The sequence below is a fragment of the Mus caroli genome, chromosome 3, assembly GCF_900094665.2.
Source record: "Mus caroli chromosome 3, CAROLI_EIJ_v1.1, whole genome shotgun sequence".
In the NCBI taxonomy this organism is placed as follows: Eukaryota; Metazoa; Chordata; class Mammalia; order Rodentia; family Muridae; genus Mus; species Mus caroli.
This window is the reverse complement of record NC_034572.1, coordinates 128,837,998-128,856,297: the sequence shown is the minus strand read 5'-3', so window position 1 is coordinate 128,856,297 and position 18,300 is coordinate 128,837,998. Positions and strand designations below refer to the sequence as shown.

General features: G+C 47.4%; 1 protein-coding gene across 4 annotated transcripts in view; it reads left to right on the top strand.

Moving 5' to 3' along the window:
* Nfkb1 (nuclear factor kappa B subunit 1) overlaps positions 1 to 11,630 on the top strand; it is a 109,186-nt gene extending 97,556 nt beyond the window's left edge. For 2 of the 4 annotated variants that reach the window (XM_029474971.1, XM_029474969.1), the window contains 8 exons: positions 1,219 to 1,420; positions 1,877 to 2,046; positions 2,324 to 2,426; positions 4,557 to 4,681; positions 5,390 to 5,456; positions 5,751 to 5,923; positions 6,734 to 6,911; positions 10,769 to 11,622. In XM_029474971.1, the coding sequence (XP_029330831.1) occupies positions 1,219 to 1,420; positions 1,877 to 2,046; positions 2,324 to 2,426; positions 4,557 to 4,681; positions 5,390 to 5,456; positions 5,751 to 5,923; positions 6,734 to 6,911; positions 10,769 to 10,929 (1,179 nt within the window). In that variant the 3' untranslated portion in view covers positions 10,930 to 11,622. Of the gene's footprint in view, positions 1 to 1,218; positions 1,421 to 1,876; positions 2,047 to 2,323; positions 2,427 to 4,556; positions 4,682 to 5,389; positions 5,457 to 5,750; positions 5,924 to 6,733; positions 6,912 to 10,768 lie in introns of all 4 variants that reach the window. The other 2 variants (XM_021158247.2, XM_029474970.1) reach the window with 2 other exon arrangements.
* Positions 11,631 to 18,300: the final 6,670 nt, after the last annotated feature.

The window sequence follows — 18,300 nt, the reverse complement described above, 5'->3', positions numbered from 1 at the left end:
CCATGTGCTTGTGGATGTGTATGTAGCATTGTACTGTGTCCCTGTCTTGGATCTTCACGGTGTTTATCCTTTAGTTTCATAGACAGCTGGTTTGTTCTCATTGCTCCTGGAGAGAATGCTGTCATGCCCCCTAACTAGCTGCTCACTGTCCACCAGGCTAAGCACTGCAGTGAGCACCTAAACTGTGTCCATGGGTGTCACAAGTGGGTTACCAGGGCAGTGTGAGCCCTGAGCTCCACAGATGGATTCTAGGGATTACTTGAGGCAAGCATTTTACAGTTGTGTAAGATATAACCCTAGGGGTTATAGATCTAGACACCTAAAATATCACCATGGTGATTTGGGAGTTGGTGGCCCACCAGCCACTGCTTCCCAGCAGGAACTACTCCCTGAATGGGAGGTCGGGCAGGTCCTCACTACACAGCCTGGGCTTCCGTGGAAAGCTCCTACAGCACAGACCGGCCGGCGTTGAGAGTTGGTGCTACTCTCCCAGTGATCTCAGCTCTTTAACAGACACTTTCATGATTGGGTTAGCCTTGCTTGTTTCTGAAAACAGTTTTCCATGTGTCCTCCTTACAACCATGGAAGCACAGCTTTGAGATCAGGATAGTCAGAAAGACCTCCCAGAACCTATTATGCACAGTGCCTGGGATTGTTTTCTGCTTGACCTTTCTTAGGGAGAGTGTTGTATTGGCTAACTATGCCCATGAGAATCTGGTAGCACCTGTGGTAGACTTACAGTGGAGCTTGTAACTGTGAGTCTCTTGAAGCCAGCCTGCAGCAGTGTGTTCTGGTTTAGCCTATGTATTTCCATACCATTGTGGAAGGATGACATCTTTCTTGATTGCTTTCTCTTAATAGTCTATTTATGTTTTGTTGTTAAAAACACAGCATTGGTTCAATTTGCTAATGTATAGAATTACCAGCTATAGATAGATTCCTATCAGAAATTCAGAGAAATTAAATTTTCTTCTACAAGAGTTAAAAAATCATGTAGCAAAACTGCTTTTGCTACGCAAAGCTACTAAGCATTTTAAACGTATCCCATAACCCCGACTATTGAATGCTGGTTCCCTCCGTGGGCCTTTGAGCCTGGCATGCAGAACAGGAAGCTCCTTGAGTGACAAATGTCCCTACAGTATGACTCCATAAAATAGCCTAAAGCCAGGGGCTACAGACATCCCTAAGCAATGGCTCTCCCGCTCCTTCTCTGTGTAGACACCTCTGCACTTGGCCGTGATCACCAAGCAGGAAGATGTGGTAGAGGATTTGCTGAGGGTTGGGGCTGATCTGAGTCTTCTGGACCGCTGGGGCAACTCTGTCCTGCACCTAGCTGCCAAAGAAGGACATGACAGAATCCTCAGCATCCTACTCAAGAACAGAAAAGCAGCGCTCCTTATCGACCACCCCAATGGGGAAGGTAAGGGCTGTCGCCTTGCTGGCTAGCCTTCCCCTCTCGGCTGCAGCATAAGGGCTTGGCATTTGACAAATGCGTCTGACATGACTTTCACCATGAATACTCTCCTCGGCCAGCTGGAGTTTGTCATTTCTTGTGGTTATTTCTGCTGTTTATTACAGCAAACGCCCTTAAAGATTATTTGGGAGTGTTACTTAGTAAGTGGAAAAGCAAGCCCGAGCAAACATTAGTCTTTATAAAGCATCGTGTGTGTGGAGAACGTTTACATAGTAGCTCAGTGTCTCCCGAGAGCACAGTGAGAGCTTGTGGCTTCTGAAAGTAGAACAGAGGACCGTCTGAGCCTTTGAAGCGCGCCCTGAACAGAAACCGGAAGTGCTGCGACCTCGTGGTGCCCCTCCTCCCCGCACGCAGCCCCGCTCTGTCAGTCTCACCCACATCTCTGCCTTTGCTCGGCCTTAGGTCTAAATGCCATCCACATAGCTGTGATGAGCAATAGCCTGCCATGTCTGCTGCTGCTGGTGGCTGCCGGGGCGGAAGTCGATGCTCAGGAGCAGAAGTCTGGGCGCACAGCGCTGCACCTAGCCGTGGAGTACGACAACATCTCATTGGCTGGCTGCCTGCTTCTGGAGGTAAAGGCGTACTTGTGATCTTAACCTAAATCCTCCTGGAAGTTTTAGGGAAGTCTTTTCAAAGAATGACGCTAGGGTCAGCTTGCTGTCAGTATTCCACTGTCTGCTTTCTGCATCCCCAGCTCCAGCCCAGCTCTCGACCTGGGGATGCCAGTGACAGAGCCAGCCCAGTATAGCAGTTGGGTGAATGATGTAACCTGAGGTGCAGCGGAGATGTGGAGGAGAGACAGTGGAGGAGAGAGCCCCCTGCTAACTCTTTCTTTGTGGGCGGATTTAGGGTGATGCCCACGTGGACAGTACCACCTATGATGGGACTACACCTCTGCATATAGCGGCCGGAAGAGGGTCCACCAGACTGGCAGCTCTTCTCAAAGCAGCAGGTAAGATGCTGTGGTCACTGATACCAGCAAAGCAAACTGCCTGCAAGTGCAGGGCTGCCTGCGGAGCTGCGGTTCTGCCCTGGGAAAGTGCAGGTAAAAGAGACCTGCACCCGGGCCACCCTGCAGATGGCACTGAAGGCTCTGCTTGGCCTCGGGTTTACCTTGATGCTCGAGTTAGTTCCCACTCTCTGGTTATCTACGCTGCCTTTGTGTTGTTTAGGTTGACTCGGTACCTATAAAATCTTGAGCTGTGTCAGCTTCTGGTCATATTACAAGTCTCCCAGAAGGAAAATATCTAAAGACTTCCTTTTGCAAAAACAGTCTCTTAGAAGCTGAAAGCATGGGAAAAGCAAATGAGCCCTGTATTCGTGTTACTGTGCTTGAGGCACTAAGACTTGCTGGCCTCCACTGCCTTTCCTCGGCTCCAGGCACCATGCTGGCATCCTACATTCACAGTCTCCTTTACCACATCTACTCCTCAGTAACTCTCTGAGATAAGAACTGTTGTTATTAATCCCATCTGAGCTCCAAGAAGGCAGACTACAAAGATGATCAAGCCCCACTCCCAGTGTCCCGGAAAGCTGTGAGTCACACCACCGCAGCCCGACTGCAGACTCTTATTCTCCACACTGTGTTTCTTTCTGCTCTGCTTGGGGTTCTAGTCCTTCCTGTAAAGCACTCTGAAACATTCCAGCTCATCTCCTGTCTCCGGCGCCTTGTGTGTTCAGTGTTAACACATGGTTGATGAGGTTGGTCTTCCGGGCCTGCCCAGACACACCTAATTTACACCAGAGGTTGATAAGGGAGGATTTGTGAATGACACATTCCTTATAGATTCAGGCAAAGAGGCCCTGGTTGTAATGTGTTGAGTCATTTTGAAAGTCACTGATTATACTGGGGGGAAAAAATTGTCTCTAGTCAGACACCTGAAATCTCAACATTCAGAAGGCTGAGGCAGGAGAATGGCCACAAGCTTAGGCTACCTTGGTCCACATAGTTCTAGGCCGAACAAAGATACATAGTGAGAAACTGTCTCAGCAGTAAATATATAAATGTAAACGCTTTTACTTGAATTCACCATGAAAAGGTAGCAAATAATATCTTGTGTGACATAAAGAAAACCAGACAAAAAACCTAGCCCTGACCTCCTCGGAGTCACGAAGGTCACTTCAGGGACAGGTGTAGCCCTCGGGTCTTCAAACTCATTTCCCAGTCATGTTCCTGGCCATGTTTTGCTCACGTTATAAAAGAGCAAGCGAGGCAGCAGAGAGTGGCCAGGCAGCAGTGTTGGCCCAAGTCAGAGGTTCTGTTGGCAGAACTGAAGCAAAGTCTTCATTCCAAAAGGCTGTGCTGAGCCTGCCTGCCACTGTTGGGCCAACCCGGAGCCAAACACCCATAGGTAGAATAGCCAGGAAGGCATGACAGGTAACTCTACTAACATTAGGATTACTTTTTATGTTCTCTTGCTGGGAGCTGAAGAACAGGCAAGATCCCCAAGATTTGTTAGCACATTTTTTTCCCCATAACAACACATCCTGCCTAGCATAGCGGCCTTGCAGTGTTTATTTCTCTGTTGCTTAAGAACTAGGGCCCCAACAGGACAGCACTCAAGGACAGAACTGACCAAGCAGATCTGCTCCACACAAGCAAGAGAGAGTGTGAGAAGTGTGTATTGGTAGATGTAAATGTGAAGTGCAAAATTTTGCACCCTGTGGGTGCAAAAATGCCACCTACTAGTCCTTAGGTTAAAATGTATCCTTTGTAGTAAAATAATAATAAATAATAATAATAATAATCCTGCAGAGTTACAAATCCCAGGAGTACTTGAAGTCTTTCATGTGTTTACTTTGCATCCTGATCACATGCTCCCCTCCTCCCAGTGCCCTCCACATGGCTCCTCCTCCCCACCCCCTCCCTCTCTCTTCACAGTGTCCTTGGCTACCTACTTCCATAGAAGTGAATTAAAATTTTTTAAAAAGTTGTTTTAAATTTCACTAGAAATGAAAAGTTATCCTGTAATTGCCTTAATGAGCTAGAGGCAACCTGTCCCTCGACATGGGAATCCTGTGTGCGATTGGAGGCGGACAAGCTTTTCATTTTACACAACACTGTATTTCCCTGACTCCATAGGAGCAGACCCCCTGGTGGAGAACTTTGAGCCTCTCTATGACCTGGACGACTCTTGGGAGAAGGCTGGAGAAGATGAGGGAGTGGTGCCAGGTACCACACCCCTGGACATGGCTGCCAACTGGCAGGTGAGCCCTGGCCAGCCCATCTCATGGGTATTTATGGGAGAGCCAGTGGCTCAGGAATATAAAACAGATGGTCTTCTTGGTGCTCTCCTCCCTAAAGAACATGCCTTTGTTTTTATGAGGTCTTCTTACCGAGAGGGTCTTAATCTTGAAAGATGGTCTTCATCCATGAAAGATGAAGGTCGGGTGAGCCAGAGTGTAAAGCTGTTTGCGTAACCGGATCAGAGTTCAGATGAGAGAGGTTAGAAAAGCACAAAACGCACGGAAGAGTTACCCTGTCAGCACACGACCAGAGTTCTTGCCATTTCTGTCAGAAGCTAGCTTGCCCAGAGCTTAGGCAAGAGGTTGCTGAACATAAAAATAAACTAGAAATTCTCTTGTGGATTTCCATAAACATATTAAAAACCTTCCTTAAAACACAATAGGGCTTACACTTAAAGGAGAAAACACTAGGTGTTTGGGCCAAGAGAAAAGAGCCAGAAGGCAAAGTAGGCAGTGTACGGGTCCAAGACAGTCGGGTTTGTAGGAATCTAGACTCTCTGTGCACTTCTAGGAGGCTGTTTGCTGGCTGGGTGTCCCTACAGGGAACACAGAAAAGACTGACCCCTGACATTCCTACCCTGTGTACCATCAGCAAATTCACCTCAGAGAACATCAGGATTTTAAAAAATCATATCTGTGTATATTTTCTCATGTTTTTCTATCCCACAGGTATTTGACATACTAAATGGGAAACCGTATGAGCCCGTGTTCACACCTGATGATATACTACCACAAGGTGAGGTGTGGTAGGACAGATTCTCTCAGCCAGTGTTGCCCCATGCTGTGGTTTACAGGAGGAGAGGAGAGGCCAGCCTGGGCGAGGGTGTACAGCAAACCGTCTAGATCTTATCTCAGAATCTGAGATCCCTGGAGGTGTGGCCCTGAGCTGCTAGAAGCACCTACTGCTGCTGCTGAGCAGGGCCTCTGGACTTGGCAGAAGCTTGGTGGCCTCCATCAGAAGTTGGACAATGACCTGTCCTCTCAGATTGATGGTCCCTGGAAGGTTAAAGCAGTCATGTTTCTTTCTTAGGGGACATGAAGCAACTGACAGAAGACACGAGGCTGCAACTCTGCACACTGCTGGAAATTCCTGATCCAGACAAAAACTGGGCCACTCTGGCACAGAAGTTGGGTCTGGGGATATTGAACAACGCCTTCCGGCTGAGTCCTGCTCCTTCTAAAACTCTCATGGACAACTATGAGGTAACACGCCACCGTACCATTTAGAGTTGTCTGTGTAACTATTGGTAGTTGACCGTGTCAGCTCCACTGAGCAGCACAGCCTGCCCCCTTACATAGTAACTCTATGAAAGGAAACCAGTCATTGCCCGGAAGGCAAAGGGAGCCAGGCCAGGATGGCGCCTTTTTCCTGAGAAGACTGGTTACCTGTCTCTAGGCATTCCCTGTTTTCAAATTCTCAGAGCCTTCCTGTGAAAAATACTACTGCCCACAGGATGGGGACCCCTACAAGCTGTGATCAGTGTGTGCATCCCTGTTTCCAAGAGGGAGCCCCCCAGGGCCATGGCTTCATTGTTCTGTCAGGTGACTCCTGTTAGAGCAATTCCAAACTAAAAAATAGACAAACATGGGTGAGCTACTCCGAATGAGGCTGTCATTGCTAGCTGCTGTCTTCCCTGGATTTCTGTGCATAGACGTCACCATAGGCAGTCTCCTGTCTCCATGAACTCACAGGCTTCTTTCCCTTCCTTCCCTTCTTTTTTCTTTATCTCTCTCCCCCTTCTCCCTCATCTTCTCCATCTCCTTCATCTTCTCCATCTCCCTTATTCTCCCCTTCTCCATCTCCTTTATTCTCTCCTTCACCTCTCCTGTGATTTTTCTGAATGGATTTGATCCAAGATGGGAACTAGAACCTAAACACTGTGTGTTTCTTCAGGTACTCCTTCCCTGCCCTCTCCAAACCCCCCAAGCTCTCTGGAGCAGACACAGAGAAGGGACGCTAACAGCCTGCAAACAGGCTGGAACACACGAACATACTCTCCCTTTTCCTACCAGGTCTCTGGGGGTACCATCAAAGAGCTGATGGAGGCCCTGCAACAGATGGGCTACACAGAGGCCATTGAAGTGATCCAGGCAGCCTTCCGCACCCCGGCAACCACAGCCTCCAGCCCCGTGACCACTGCTCAGGTCCACTGTCTGCCTCTCTCATCTTCCTCCACGAGGCAGCACATAGGTAAAGAGGCTGAGAGAGTTGCTTTTCCTCGCTGGCAAGGTCTTTGTGCTCTGTGATGTAGCACTACACTCCCTTTCCCTGGTCTTTTTCCGGACATGTGTTCCTCTGTGGCATGCCACCCGCTCCCTCCCCACAGTGCTCCCGTGCGCACACAGGAACGGGCAGTTCCCACAGACACTCACATTGGCATATAGGTCACTTAGAATCTCAGTAGACACTGGACATGGCGGGAAGGGTTAAAGAAACACTACTTCTCATATTTGTTAAATTTGGAGAAAGATTCTAAGAAAGGTGCACAGCCCTGGGCCACAGGACAAGAAGTAGGACCCAGAAAATACGCATATTGTATGACCCTTCCTTTCGTGCCACCACCCTCAGGTCCCCCACCTCCTCCCTCCCTCAGCACTCCCCATCCTTCAGCTCCCACCCTGCTCATGGTCCTGCCTTTGTCTTCCCACACTAACATCCACCTGTCACCCCCAACACATGCGTTTGTACGAATGGATCTCAGTACAGACTTGAATTGTGTCATTGTTCCCAGCCCGTGCTTTCTCTAACCTCAGCACCCTTTCTTCTTGTTCATCTTCTACCCTAGCCACAAACTCCACTGAGACCAGGAACAGCTAGCATTCTCCCATCTTTGTATTATGCCAGCACCCGGGTGGAAGGCCTTCCGTCTGGGCTCAGTAGGTTATGTCTGCCCTCCACCTGGGGCAGTCGTTCCCTGAGAGCCTGCCTGTCACCTTCAGCGGGCCCTGGACACCTGATTCTTGCCTCTTTGTCCTGTACTGTCCTTCCTTCCCCACCTGCTGTGGAGAACCTGTTGCTAGGATGTAACTTCTCATCTTTAAACGCTGGCCCGCCCGGCCACAGGCTGCTTAGCCCCGTTTTGATTAATGTTACATCTCAATGAATGGCTTTATCCATTGATAGCGCTTTGGTTAACTCATGTTTTCACATTTGTATGATACATGCTGTTATTTTTGTTCGCATTTCTCATATGGGGGAATCTACAGGTAAACACAGTCTCCAAGTTCAGTAGAAAATGTCATTATTAAGAGTATTATATCCATTAAACAGTAAACAGATTTTTAAAAAAGAAAGAAATTTAGAGAAAAAAATTTTAAAAAGAAAGAAATTTAGAGAAAAACGAGACATCACTTCCTTGTTACAGCCTTTAGCTGAGTTCAAGCTTCTCAGAAGAATATGATAACTGCTGGCCAGCTCACCACCTCTGTCCACCGTCTGCTTCTGTCCCCTCCTCTCCTAGGCTCTCCTCCACATTGCCCGATTGATGCTCATCCTGTCACAGCTGATAAGGGCTTCACCCTCACTCACCAGTGTCCTCTCAGGGCCTTGTCACCCACACCCACCCTGCTGCCTCCTCCTCACTCCTGTGCATGTATGTGTGCACTGGGGTCCTTACAGTATTTTTATACATACTTAGTTCTGGTTTATTCTCACAACTCCCTCATCTCCCATCACCCGAGCCCTGGACCCTCTACTCCCTCCCTTCCCATTTTCACATGTGTTCTGTTCCCCTTCCTACACTTTACATCCCTTTAAAGCCTGTTTTCTGCCCCCTGGAGGCCTTTGCTAGTTTTCTGGTCTCTGCTCATGCTCACTCCCACATGAATATACATACGTGACTGTTGGAAGCTAGGATCCACACGGGAGAGAAAATGCATGGTATTTATGTCTCTGGGCTGCCTTGATTAGTATTCTCCAGTTCCATCCATTTCCCTGCAAGTTTCATCTCTCTTTATGGCCAAATAAACTTTATCATCTTCACACAACTCTTGACTCTTGCACAAACTCATACTGGCCATGACTGTCAAAAGTATAGCCAGGCCGTAACAAAATCTAAGAGTGGCAATGAATACTTTCTGGCATTCAGTGCCTCATGCTTAACCCTGAAAGGGCATCTCTTCTTGGCAGATGCCAAGTTCAGCCCATCCTCACTGCTTGCCTGAACTCCAACAGTGGCTCCTAATCAGCTTCTTTGACTCTTTGCTTGCCCTTCCATCAGTTCTCTGCACCACGGTGATGTGAGATGATAGGGCTCCAGTCACAATTAAAAACTAAATACTTAGCAGGTAGGAACACGGCAAGTGTCCCCTCCTCTACCTTTGGGAAAGCCAGGTAGGGTGACAAATATGTACAATCCTGGTAACCCACTCATAGAGGAAAGGACACCGAGAGAGGTGGATCCACAGAACTCACTGGCCAGTCTCTAAAAACAAGATGGAGAAGGAACAAGGAAGTCACACAATGTCGACCTCCCCATACCCCACATGTGCACATGAGCACACATCGCACAAACACAAAGCAAATACTTAAATACTGTATTAGATTTCCATCATTGTGACCAACTTAGAAGGAGAGGAGATTTGGTTGGGCACACAGTTTTTATAGGTCCCATGGGCCACTGCCTTCAGGGTATAGCAAAACCCTTCATCACAGAGGAAGCAGGTGGTAGAGGAATCCTACTCACTTCAAGGTGTTTGGAAGTACACAGAGATGGGAAGGAGCCCGAGTACAGATCTCTTTCAAAGCCACGCCCTCCATGACCTAACTTCCTTCTGTGAGGCCCCATAGTCAAAGAGTTGTATCACCTCCAAATAATGTCACAGGCTAGAAACCAAGCCTTTACTTAGCACACAGCCTTTGTAGGACATTTTAAGATCCAAACCATAATACACAGTAAGCCTTTCAAATGCTGCCCTGTCCCTGTTACACAACAGACAGTTGACTGGATGAGGTAACACCAGGACACCGCTTTGGCATGGTCATTGAGTCTCAGTGTTCTGACGTTAAGATTCAATGATGATAGTCAAATATTTGCTTAGTAAGTGTTAGTTAGGCTTCTGTTTCTTTAGTCACTCTGTACAGAAATAATCTGCTCTGGTTCCCAGGGATGCTTTGCAGGCGATAGAATTTAACTTAAGCTTTTGGTATAGACACATTTAAAAAAAAAAAACAAGCCTCATTTTCTTGCACCAAAAGAAAATTTTCTAGGCAATGTGTATTATTTAAAAGCTCATACGGCTCAGAGAGAGGTGCCATTTTTAGTTCCTGCTTCTGTTATGAATTTATTTTGCCTTGTATTCAGCAGTTTGCTCAGCTGTTAAAAAAAAAAAAAGACAAAAGGTAAAATGATAGAGCAGTTAGAAAAATATGCCTCGCTTTAAAAAGGAAAACATGTTTGTCCTGAACCAAGAGAATTCAGAACAGATTCTGATCAACAGAAAGATGTACTCTCGGCCAGCTCTGATGTACCCTGCAGCACTCTCTAATGGCATTTGATAACCCCTGCCGTTCACACAGCCAAGCAGCACCGGTGGCATGATGGGGAGGTGGGATGCCGTGCTGCGCAGGAGCTAGCAAGCACAGCCCTCCAAACCATAGCCCACACGGAGCCTGGGAGGGAGCCCACTGCTGTGGATGGTGCTCTAGGGCACTATGACAAAGCTCTCTGGGTTTATGTCAGCCCCCAGCTCCCATCCATCATGGAAGGGATTCAGGGCAGGAACCCAAAAACTTTGAATCTGAAACTGCTGAGCACCCCAGCTTGTGCCTCACGGGCTCATGCTCCTATAGCTTTCTTACACAGCCCTGGACTGCCTCTCTGTGAGTGGTGCTGTCTACAGTGGATAGGTCCTCCTAAGGTCAGTTAACTGTCAGGACACGCCCACAGACCAGTCTCATCTGGCTGGGCCCTCCCTCATCTGTACCTCCCTCCCCAAGTGATTCTAGACGTGTGAAGTTGACAGTTGAAGGTGACAGGGACAGCAGGCAGAACAAAGCCCTTGCCGTGGCCTAGCTCAGCCCCTCATGAGTCTGTGCTTTCTCCGCAGATGAACTCCGGGATAGTGACAGCGTCTGTGACAGTGGTGTGGAGACATCCTTCCGCAAACTCAGCTTTACAGAGTCTCTTACTGGAGACAGCCCACTGCTATCTCTGAACAAAATGCCCCACGGTTATGGGCAGGAAGGACCTATTGAAGGCAAAATTTAGCCTGCTGGCCGTTCCCCCACACTGTGTAAACCAAAGCCCTGACAATCCATTGCATTGTCCCAAAGGAGGAAGGCAAAGCGAATCCAAAGGTGCTGGAGAATCGCCGGCCTGCAGGGTCACTCGATTTCATTCAAGGCCTTCCGAATTTGGCGTCCTTTCTTGGTTCTGAAATGAAATGTAGTTGCCACGCACAGACGGTGTCTAGCAATCACGGCGCTCGCTGAGCTGCACTCTGTGGCTCGGGTGCGGTGTCTTGAGCTTTCTCTGCTGCTACTGGATCACATTTGCTTTGTGTTGTTACTGCTGTCCCTCCACTGGGTTCCTGCTGTCATTAAAAGGTGTCGCTGTCCCCACCCGGTGTCCTTTCTAGCCATCTACTGTAAGTTGTGCATTCAAATTAAGATTAAGGGAAAAACATATTTTTAAATGAGTACCTTGATGCGCAATAAAAAAAAAGACATTTCTTTTTTTAATGTGGTTTATCTGTGATTTAAAAAAAAAAAAAACCACATGAACTTACAATATTTAAAACATGCTACAATCAGTGCTGAAAATAGTATTTTCCCCGTTTTCTGCATTTTACTATTGTAAATATGTTTTCTAAATCAAATACTTTAAAAGAAGAAATGTTGAATTTATAAATGCTATTTACTTTTTTATTTTACTTTTATAATAAAAGTACAAGCACATTGTTGACCTAATCTTGTCTGATCTCTGCAAATGCTTTCTCAGAGGAGTCCCTGTGACTGTGGGAACAGCCCACAGCCCGTTTGTCACATACACATTCTCCCTTAGACACCTTTCTTTGAAGCTAGAAATGTTCAAAAAGACAACTGTGGAAATAAAAGTGTTCTAACCCAAGACTGAGGTTGGGGTTGATGCGTTCTAACCCAGGCAACGTCATCTGGACGCCTGGCATCAACATTCCAATCTCTACACCGTTCCTCTCCAGTGCACAATGTCTGTGTCTGAGAAGGATAATAGACCCCAGCTTCAGCACGTCGTCTTCTGGATACAATGTGGCCGTTGCGTTCATGGCTGACTACACAAAACCTGTACAAGATGTGGTCCTTCATCATGTATAGGGAGGGACTGATGAAATACACACACACACACACACACACACACACACACACACACACACACAGCAACTGGCTGTTAATAGTTGCTAGGGAAATGGGAGTCCTTTCTTCAAATGGTATAGCCCATACTCCAGTAACTATTCCCTCCCCATATTCATGCAGGCAACCCTAATTAAACTCACTCATACACACAAGCACAGAGGCATGAAAGTAGGAGGCAGAAACAAGAAGGCAGTGGGGTTTGGGGATATGATCTCAGTACATCCTATACATGTTTAAGATCATGAGAAAATATACATTTTAATTAAAAACTAAATTTCAACATACGTAAAAGATCTTCCAGTATGGAGTTTAGTAAGTCTGCATGGCTGAAAGTAGAAAGAGGGAAGATTAATGGCTTGAAAGAGGCCTTAGTTTGGACTCTGGTGTGTAACCAAGGTCATTTAGTGTGTAGTGTAAAGATCAAATCCAAGACCTTCTGGTGAAGTGGCTTGGCAGTTAAGAGCACTGATCCTCCAGAGGATCAGTCAGTAGGTTTAATTCCTAGAATCCCTCACAGCTCACAACCACCTGTAACTCAGGTCCCAGGGAATGTGATGCCCTCTTCAGGCTTCTGTGGGCACCAGGCATATAAATGGTGCACAGATATACATGCAGGCAAAACATCTATACACACAGAAAGAAAAAACAAAAACCTAAGGCCTTGTCATGCCACACAAGTGATCTACTACTGATCCCATGGAAGGGCCTGGAAACCCACCAGCTATTACCTTTGGGAACTGCCTTCACTACAAAGAGCTCTCACCCCCATTTACATGGTGGTCATATGAATGCCTTTCCCTTTGCTGGGACCTTCAGATCCTGGGAGACATGCTAAAGTGGTCTGGGCTATCTCCCTCACACTGCTCAAGGTACCCCAAATAGACATCTTGTATATCAGTGTCCATATGACAAAATATTCCAAACTTTCAATGAAGAAAATGGAGGTCCAGAGAGTGCAACTCAGTTGTGGCTAAGGTGCTTCTGCGTTTATATCCAGATACTTAGCGCCTAGGCTCATGAGTTAGAGAATGATTTTATTGGGACAAAAAAGATGATAATGACTGAATCTATTAGTAGGGATTTGGTATAAGATTAAGTAAAATATCATTAATGAAGAAATGATTAATTGTTTAAATATATAATACAAGCTACTTAATGATACTTAAATTATTTAATAAATATTCTAAGTGACTAATCATCAATTAATCTGAATCCCTTTTTACCAAAATTTCCATATGTATGAAAATTTAAACCATACGAATTTTAGACATACCACCAATCTTAGACAAACAACCTTGACATCGAGAAGGCCCTCTACTCGAGACTTCATTCTGTAATGTAAAAACAGAGCAGATTCTACATCTTAGAATGCATCACAAATGAACAGAAACTGGTTAAACAGAAAATTCTGTTTTCTATTACAGTACCCTCTCTCCACCCTAACACACCCTTATTCTGAGTTGGAAACTATAAGACAAAACCGTCCTGCTTTGGTGTTTCTTAAAGGTGTTCCTGGGACAGCCATGCCACCATGCCCCAGCCAGGACTTTCTATGGCTGTTAGCTGTGCGTCTTAAAACATGGTGCTGAAACCCTTCCCACAGAGAGACACATCGTTTCCTGGGTTTAGGCTCCTGAGTCTAGGCCACCTGTGGCAGGGCAGGAACGATGCTGAGTGACTTCCAAAACTAGGTCCCAATTTCTGCCAGCCTTCCCAGAACTACCTTCTCCTGAAACTCAGTCACCCTGTTTGGAGGGTGCCAAGCAGCCATGAAGAGAAGGCCAGTACAGGTGTTCAGCCAACAGCCTTAACCAAGGTCCTAGTCAAAGCTCGCCAAGCCGACGGCTGCCAGGTGACACTGCCTAGCCTTTAGGCTGTCTCAGCAGATGCTGACCATAATAGACATGGGCTGTTTTGCTGTTCTCCTCAAATGACAGATTTGAAAGCAAATTAAATACTAGTGGGGGTTTTAAGCCCTGGGTGTAGAGTGGACACCACCATTCCCCAGGCATCTAATAAGACAGCTTGCCTACCATAAGTTCAGCAGAAAAGATACTGACTGGAGGGACACCTACCAGGCTGCCCGTACCAATATGTAAAATAGCATTTCTCTTCTTTAATAAACAATCCTGGCTCTCTTTTGTTCCAGAAACTTCCCCTTCCTACCAGGTCTCTACGCTAATCCACATGAAGGCAGCCAGAACTGCCTGCCTCTCAATGGAAGGAGAGTCCACCTTCACGCCAGCAGATGGAGATAAACACCAGAGGCAGTGCAGTCGTTTGGTCGGTTGGTTGGTCGGGTGGGAAGCTACAATGAGCCTGAAAGAAGCTTGCCCTGAAAGCTTTCCTCACAGCAGGCCGCCACTCAAAAATAGCTTCCTCAGAACTTCAGTCAGCTTTGAGGTTTCTGTACTCTGCAGGCGTAACCCAGACCTTTTTAGGATCTGCAGACCTTTCTTCTTTGGGGTGCAGGGAGAGGAACCCCTGCTGTTGTTCATTTACCCACCTGGGTCCCCTGAGGCAACTCTCTGCAACACAGCAGACACAGCAGTCACCAGTACAGAGTACAGCCCCCAAAGCCTGTTAAGTCTTGGCTAAGAAAGCAGAAGGGCAGAAGCCAGCCAGAATGGGCGTCTTTACACGCCAGCCCCTTTCAGTTTCCAACACAGACAAAGAGCTCAGATTTGACCCATTCCCAGATTCAAACACAGGTCCGCCCCACTCCAAAGACTGTCTTTGAGGATGCTTTCAAAGTCTTTGATGAAAAACCGGCTTGTTTTTTATAAAAATGTGTCTACCAGCTCTGTGCAAAGATGGAGTCATAATGTGTCAACCCATATGCAATGTGGCCCCAGAATACCACTAAAAGGTCGTATTGTTTGGTAAAGCCAGGCTTGTGGCACATGTCTAATCCCAGTGCTTTGGAAGCTGAGGCAGGGGGATCACCATATGTTTGATGCCAACCTGGACTACATAGGGAGACCCTGTCTCCCGAGGAAATGATGATGGTGATGATGATGACAATGATGACGACAACAATGACAATGATAATGTTGAAGATCCCCTTTCCTTTTCCAAAGCAACAGTGTACAACTTAAGTGACAGTATGACTTGAATGAGAAGCATCATAGCATGGGTGGCTTTGTTCTGCAGCACATGCACGCACACACACACACACACACACACACACACACACCTCTATCTCCTGACCACATGCAAATGTCCCTTATGCATTTCCAATATATTTCTTTCTGTAATTTGGGAACAACCACCTTACATATTAAACAAGCAAATATCTTTAAAAACAGGAGTGCTTCCACTTAAAAAATACTTCCCAATAGTTATTTCCATAACACTCTGCGGTAAATGGAGAGGTTACACCTCCTGCCATAGTCCACAAGACCCGTGTGCTGGTGCCTGGCCCTCCCTGGAGAGAGAGAGGCTGGACTCTGTGGAGAGAGAGACTCAGTCATGAGTCTTTACAGCTCAGGCCTCAGCTTTGGTCTGTAACCTCTCACAGGTGCAAGGCGGCCCTGATGGAACAAATCACACGAATGTGCCAGAAGGAACAGCTTGCCAGTCAGGGGCATTGAAGGACATTACTCACAGCTGGCCAAACAGCTGGAAGACAGCACCCGTGAAACCATTTCCTCTAAGAACGCTAAAACCAGACAGAACCGCCTCCAGACAGGGCAGGAGGGGCCTTGAGACTACATGCCGGTCTCTCTCTCACCCCTTCTCCTTCCAGACCCTTCTCTCTAGCTTTGGAGCTTGCAGGAGTTTCTCAACTCTGCCTGGCTTTAATTTCCTGGGATGCAATCCTTCCCTTAACAAGCACATAGCCCTCAAAAACACACCCATGTGCCCAGCCATGGTGACACACACCTTTAATCCCAGCCCTTGGGAGGCAGAGGTAGGTGGATCTCTGAGTTGGAGGCCAACCTCATCTGAAGAGTGAGTTCTAGGACAGAGAAACCCTGTCTCAAACAACAACAACCCACCCAGGTTCCGGTCCCATTAATGCACAATCCCTCCTCCCAACATACCCAGAGAGGCCAAAAGGACCAGGCAGGACACCTCTATAGAACCTTACTGCAGCCTCCTAGACAGGCCTTGCCACCCAAGCCAGTAATGACCCATCCTACTCTCCTCCTGGGGCGCCCCAGCCCCTGCACCTGTCCTTCAATCACCAAGCCACAGAAATACTAACCTTTCCCCCTGTGTGAGGGCAGTGTGAGCTCACAGCACATTTGTGTGAGCCACCCAGATCTATGTAAAAGCAGCTCTACACGTCTTCCATCCTTAGTTTTGACTCTTTGAAGGTCAGAGTCGCTATTTGGCCCTGCCTTCCCCACCATCCAGCCAAAAGCCTATTGTGAGGGGCTGGGGGAGAGCATTTGCACACAGCCGTGGTCCAGCCATAGGCACAGGGACTCCTTAACGCTGCAAAGAGGAGCAGACAGGAGGTTGAATGTCATCCCTCCCCACAGGCAGCAGCTGATGGCCATATCTTTTCTTTGGTTACTGGGGCTTCTTTATATATAAGTCATCTAACTTCTCCCCTATCCATTCCAGAGGTTTGTGTCAAGTTTCCAGAGAGTCACAGTAAGTAAATTTCAATTAGACATCACTCAGGACCAGCAAGGTGACTCAACCTGTAAGGCCGCCTGCTACAGGAACCTGGCAACCTGAGTCAGATCCCCAGGACCCACACAAGGGTAGAAGGTGAGAACCGGCCCCATAAAGTTTCCTCTGAACCACACACACACACACACACACACACACACACACTTTGAAAATCACTTGGCTGCGACCTGTTTGCCAGGGTAGCAGGACAGATAGAAGTGAAGTAAATTAATAGAGCAGGAAGTAGCTCTGGTATTGGACCTTGTGACCCAGTTTCCATTCTGCCTGCCAGGCGCCTAAGACAGAAGCCAGAGCTCTGTCTTAGAGAGCTGCAGGCTCCTTCCTTCTTTCTCCTCTCCCTCCCCCTCTCCGTTTCCTTTCTCTACCACCCTCTGCCCCTTTCTTTCTCTCCACTCCCTTCCTGTCACATTCCTCCTTGCCCTTCCTCTTCCTGTCTCTCATTTCTCTCTTTCCTTTTCTCCCTCTGTTCTCTCTTCCTCTTGTAACTTTCTCCCTCTCTTCCTCTCACCGATTCTCTCTCCCTGTTTCTCTCCATCCTCCACTCATCATAGGCCATCACTACTTCCTTTCCTTCCAGAGAACAGGTGCCCATGCCTGTAGTCAGGGCACCATCAGCCAGCTCCTGCAGGCTCTCCTTGCCCTCCTCTCTACTTTACAGCGAAAGGCTGCAGAAGCCTCCCTCTCTCAGAAGCTCACTGGCAGAAGCCAGCCTGGGCCCAGGCATTGGTCAGCCTCCCTGCAGCCTCCTTTCCTGTGCACAGGAGACAGACAGGTCGCCTCTGTGGGAAGATGGAGAGCCCTGCGCAATCACCAGCAGGGGCCTGGCTCTTGCAGCTTTTGCTTTTATTTTTTATTTTTATTTTTTTTTATAAAACTGGACTGAGCCATACCTCCACCCCCCCCCAAAAAAAGAGGGGGTGGATTTGAAATATATGCATCTTTCTGTTTCTTCACTTCAGGCCAGAGAGCCTGGGATCATCACCCCCACCCCCAAACCCTGGAGGAGATGCTTTAAACAACTCTTTCATTTGAGCAAGAGACTCACTCCCCAGGTCTGATGGTTCCCACCGTCTTTGGGGGAACAAGAACCATAAGGCAGCATTTACCATGAGTTCATCCATGCCGGTGCTGAACAGTGACTCCACTCGATCTCACAGTAATGTTGTGAAACGCCTGTTATTATTGACCACATCTATAAGATAAGGAAATTAAAGTTTGAATGTTACATGACTGGATCAAGATTAACACATGAGGAGTTAAATGAAGTGCATGTAGGGGAGCCGGTGACCCAGCATCTTACGGTTGAGGGGAAGCCTAAGTGGGACCCATTTGAAATGTTACCATTCTATCTAATGTAAAGGTGATTTCGACTGATTATGAGATTTCCTATGAGTGACTGCAAGCAAATACAGGCTTTACGTTTTCCCTATAGCATAAAGATTGGAAACAGATCAATCTGTTATTTTGCAGGAATTCTCACTTTTTAAATGTTATCGGAGCTGGGCGTGGTGGCACATGCCTTTAATCCCAGCACTCGGGAGGCAGAGGCAGGCGGATTTCTGAGTTCGAGGTCAGCCTGGTCTACAAAGTGAGTTCCAGG